Here is a 5,410-nt window from a genome sequence, read left to right as displayed (position 1 = left end):
TGGTCATTCGAAATTAAATGAGGTTTTAGAGCCATTGCCTGCGTTGGGTGATGAATTCTTCTGCTGTGCGGTGTCCCAGTCCACAAGCTGAGCTGACGTAGATAGTCTGATACAAAGTAAACACTTGGGAAAGGGGTCGACAGCAAAGACTGAACCACAAAAAAACAGTAACTGGGCAGACGTCGACATCTATGACTTTGTCGCCTATCATCAGACTTTGTTCTCTTCTACGTTTAAAAAAACGCCACAAATTTATTCTAAATACAAACTGCTACGTTGTTTTTTTTTTTTTCGAGAAAAACACTATCGAAAAACTTCACAAACGGCCGAAACAAACTGACATAGTTTTGCATCCGTTTCGCTCGGAAGGCGCGTGTGTGTCTAGTACAGCGACTCCAGCGCATAGCATGCCTTACAGACAGCATTGACCTTGCGTGACGACTCAATAGTAGCATTGATGTCTTATCAATCGTAATGAAGCACCAAGCAGCAACTTACACACACACATTGCTAGCTGCCGTCCAATCCAATACCGAAGTACAACATCGGGAAGCATTGAAACGACGACGAGCATTAAGATTGTGGGCCTATGAGACGATCACAAGCGCTGCTGTTTATCAACAGTTACGAAAGAACGTCTGCCGGTGGTGGTCGTTTATTTTTTCGGTCGAGCATTGCGGAGAAGAAGCGTTAAACCCATCACACTGCCAGTTATGTATGGTGCCAGCGTTCTGCTGCTCCTGATCGTCTGCACGACCCATAACCTTTGCCAGTCCGTTCCGGCGGAGGTAGCGGAAGCGGACGCAGGTGCCTGCTTAGTTCGATTCGGTGACGCTGCTACCGGCGAAGGTGTCTACAACCAAACATTCAACAATGTGCCGTACTGTGCGTTTCTTGGAATTCGTTACGCCAAGCCTCCGGTCGGCGAGCTGCGATTTGCCGTAAGTTGGGCGTTATCAGATTGAAGTGATTTTTTGTTTGTCTCTAACCGAACACACTGGATGGGTTGATTGTAGAACCCCGTGCTGGAGGATCCCGTTGATCAGCGCAACTACACCGCGTACGGGAGCGTGTGTCCACAGTTTAAAAACATAAACCGCCAGAACGGGATAGTGGGCAGCGAAGACTGTCTCTATCTGAACGTGTTCGCACCGGTGCAGCAGCATGTGGACAGTCAGGAACAGGAGACAGCCCGCGTCAGGTATCCCGTGCTGGTGTTTATACACGGTGGAAGCTTTGTGGCAGGATCGGGAGAAGTTCACGGCGTGGATTTGCTGATGGAAAATGTACGTCTTGCGAAAGCATCTCATTACTTTCGTTGGGTGGTCATCTATACGATCCCTCTCTTTCTAGGAGTTGATTGTTATCACTCTAAACTATCGTCTCGGGGTGCTTGGATTCTTGAGGAGCGAACGTCTAAACATTACCGGTAATTATGGGTTGCGAGATCAGCAGGCCGCTCTGCAATGGGTACAGCGCAATGTGCACCATTTCGGAGGCGACCCTGCACGTGTTACCCTGATGGGACACAGTGCCGGTGGTGCGTCGGTAACACATCAACTGTATAACGAACAAGCGGCCGGACTGTTTCAAAGCGTGATCGTGCTGAGCGGCTCCATGCTGGCCCCCTGGGCCGTTCTTTACGATCATCTGCGGTGTCAGGATAATTACGTGCACGATATGGATGCAAGAACGCTGCCTGAGTTCCAGCAGCTCGAGCTGGAGCAGTTCTTCATCCCCGATCGTAAGTTACGCTACACATTCGCATACTGCAGCATGTTCTACGTGTGTTTCATACCCACCATGAGCAATCGCACGGTAGAGGACGGTGCCTTCTTTAGCCATTCACCACATGACGCTGTGCGCGTTAAAACTCCACCCCAAATGCCGATCCTTGTTAGCGAGACGGCAACCGAGTTCGAGTTTCTGCTGCCCCACATCTTCGACTTTTGGATGAGTACAAACTACCCGAACCAAAACCAGCCCACGATCAGGCGACGGATTGGTGAAATCCTAGACAATGTCGGTAACTGGGCCGTGGCGCAGGGGCTTGAACCGACCAAGCAACTGTTCTACCAAAAGATGGCAAACATGGCCAACCTTTACTACCCGATCAGGCGGCTGCTGGGTGTGCTGGGCAGGCATCTGCACGAGGATCAGCTGTACTATCTGCGCTTTGAGTTTGATGGCAAGTTTGGTGAGTACAAGAAGCAAATTTACGCCCAACATCTTCAGACGAACAAGTACGGTGCGTTGCATGGCGATGAGCTGGGATACATCTTCAGCCCCTACAATCTGCGGGACGCGTTGGCGAATCGTGCCGAGTATCGGAAGGAACTATCCGTGCACATTCGCACTGTTGAGTTGATTGCAAACTTCGTTAAGTATGGGTACGCAACAGCTGCCATCAGATGTCCTGCAATGTGAATTTTACCTTTGTCCCTTGACATTTGCGTGTCCCGTTCCTCGTTCCAGCAATCCCACACCGAAGCGTAGCAAACTGTCCGACATTGTTTGGCCAGCGTACAGTGAAGCTAACAACCACACCCAGTACCTGAACATTGACGCAGAGTTTACGCTGCGTCGCGTCGATAATCGTCACAATCTCTATTACCTGATCTGGAAAATTGTGTACGAGTGTTTGTACCACGGGCACTGCGACACCATTGCGAAGCTGGAACAGCTCGGAGAACAATACGGCGGGATGCTGGTGGCGCAAGCGAACGATGACGGCTTGGACGTGCTGGATGAGGAGATGAAGAGCAATCTGACTTAGTGGACGGTGTCGAATCCTATCGATGATAAAGTAATGCCCAGTATCTTGTAGTTGTGTACTCATCGCTAGTTAGGGAAAGGAGTTAAACATTAATGTTAAAGTTTTGGGGGCCTTTGTCCTCAATTTAAAGACCCTTACAGACCTGCACATTCCCATTGTGAATGTGTTGATAAACATTACTATTTATTCCTTTAGAAAAACCGTTGCCTTTCATATGCACCTACCGGTATGGCTACCTCCAACCAACCGATTATCCAATTCCCAAAGGAAGCCGCTGATAAGCGCTTTCTTCCTTCCATTATCAGCCCTATCTCACCCGGAAATACATTTCTCCCTCATACTCTATAGCGCTCGGGAACATCACCCCGAAAAACTTTGTCTGGTTTGATAGACACAAATGCATAATGGCAGAATGCTATCCCCAAGGAATCGTCGTCGTCTGCTTGTGAATCATTCCCCTCCTGGGAAGTTCGCATGGGCTGGATAGCTGAATTTTACATCCGACCCCACCAAACTCAGGAAAGATTTCGGTCGACTTACCTCTCCTACGACTATGCCTTTTTTCGCTTTCCGTTTCTCGTTTCCCAACTCAAGCAGCAGCAGCAAAAAAATGACCGGAAAGATGCTTTAGTAACTCCATGAAGTACGCTGCTTAACGCACCGGAATGCGTCCGTCTTCTGTAGGATTCGCCCCGCTTCTTTAATTCCAACTTTACAGTCATTCGGATGGACAGTTCTGCTGCTGTGGCCATTTGCAGATTTGACAGAATCTTGAAATTCCTCCAGAGGCAAGCGGAAGGTCCTCGTCTGGCGGAATGGAATCAGTGCCGCTGGCAGCCTTACCTTACCCACCGAGCGAAGTCGTCCGCCCCGTTCGATCCCATGCCAGGTCACAATGTTTTCCATTCTTATCTACTGCCGCGCACAATCATGCTTTGCCTTCGGTATTATTGGAATTCTTCCTTATCTATTTGTTGCTTCCCCGTTTTCTTTTCTGCGTACAATGAAAACATTTGAATGGAGAACTGGCGAAAAAGAACCGCAAGGCTTTTTTTCTCTCTTTTCCATCTTCCGCTTATTCACATTTTTCTCCAATCGTTGCTACTTTCAGCTGCTTGAAATCGGAAAGAAATCCTTCACGAAATCTTCAACTACAAAAAAAAAGATCAGCCCCATCTTATTCAAATACTAATTCGGGAAATGTTTTTTTTACTCCCCCAAGTGCATTACCGTCAAGCGGGAGAGGTCCAAATGCCTCTTCAGTTTATTTTCTGTAACAATGCGTTGCAAATGGGAGGAAGGTTTTTGTGTTTAGTTTAAAGTTTTGCTCCTTCCTAACGAAGGTGTTTTTGTTAGGTTGCTGTTGCTTACCTTTAGATACGAACCGAATTTGATGATTCGTGCACTCATCCGTTTTCACCAGTTTCCTTCCCCGGGTTGGGTGTCTTGCAATCTTCCAGGGACTTCGATAAAATATGAATGCTCTTCATTCTTCTTATCGGATGCGGTACGGTGCTGAATTTTACTGGTAAAGCGCTCCAATGGCAAGCGGTGATGCTGCCGGTGCTTTCATCATACTGCCAAACGAGCACATTACCACCGGGGTATGGGAATATGCGTTCGGTGCGGCATTCGTGCAGAAGTACCACAATTACTTCTGCCGAAGCCCGCACTCGAGGCTGTGCAATAATTATAAACATACCTTTGGGTCGCTCGTTTGAGGAAGGAAATTTGAAATGGATTAAAATATTCATCGATTTCCGGTGAAGGCTTCCCCGGAGTGGTTTCTCCGCCTCGCTTTCTCGCTCTCTGCATAGACTGAGTACTGGTTCTGTGTAGTGGAACCGAGCGCTACGTCGTTCTGCAAAGGTGGAATGTGTTATTGAGGCGGCGTTTTCTTGCTTTTGCTCGGTACACTTTAGGTGGTAAAATATTATTTAGAGTCCTGTGGAAGTTTAATAAAGATGTGTTTTTGATTGATTATAAACATAATAGATTTGTTCTTATACAAAAAGATGATGCTTTCTTTTTTTTTCAAGTGTAAAGGAGAAATGATTTTATCGGACTAGGTCTGGATCTGAAGTAATCCTAACAATTGAAAAACCAGAAGAATATTTTTAACTTTTTTATTAACAACCCTCTAAGTGAAGTTTTGTTGTTTATTGTTAAAACATAAATGTTGTTTGAGTGTTGGATGTTTTTCATTTATCAAAACATTTAATATTCAAATAGTTTCAAAAACTATCATAACAATTAACAGTGAATGATTGAAAAGCTCCAGTCTGGTGTATGAACATTCAATACTGTTCGAATTTCTTGCTTGCTTTGTATGCAATATCATGTTGTCTGTAATTTGCTTAAACAGTCATTTCTGCACAGCATAAGGAGGTCATTATGAGGTGATCATGAATAGTGCTTACTTATACCGATTATTTAATACAGCACCTACCACAACTATATCGAAAGTCGTTTTGGAGATTTGCGGAAAATCCATAAGAGATAGATAAAAACAGAGAATTTATGAGTTGTGAAAAATACTATTTTACATCTTCGTATTTTTTTTCAAAAAATTTTAACACGTTTTTACAAGACTTATGATGAAAAAACAAATTTATGGTCGTACCATAACTATAA

At 45.5% G+C, this 5,410-nt stretch overlaps 1 protein-coding gene across 1 annotated transcript; it reads left to right on the top strand.

Annotated features, from left to right (window-relative positions):
• The first annotated feature begins 614 nt into the window (after positions 1-614).
• LOC121600174 (para-nitrobenzyl esterase-like) lies at positions 615-3,919 on the top strand. The gene is made up of 4 exons (XM_041928518.1): positions 615-941; positions 1,017-1,286; positions 1,354-2,390; positions 2,476-3,919. The coding sequence occupies exons 1-4, from the start codon at positions 714-716 to the stop codon at positions 2,774-2,776; spliced, it is 1,836 nt and encodes a 611-aa protein (XP_041784452.1). The 5' UTR covers positions 615-713; the 3' UTR covers positions 2,777-3,919.
• The last annotated feature ends 1,491 nt before the right edge of the window (positions 3,920-5,410 follow it).

Source organism: Anopheles merus, chromosome 3L (assembly GCF_017562075.2).
Source record: "Anopheles merus strain MAF chromosome 3L, AmerM5.1, whole genome shotgun sequence".
NCBI lineage: Eukaryota > Metazoa > Arthropoda > Insecta > Diptera > Culicidae > Anopheles > Anopheles merus.
The sequence above is the reverse complement of the archived record's forward strand: the minus strand, read 5'-3'. Positions and strand labels throughout refer to the sequence as shown.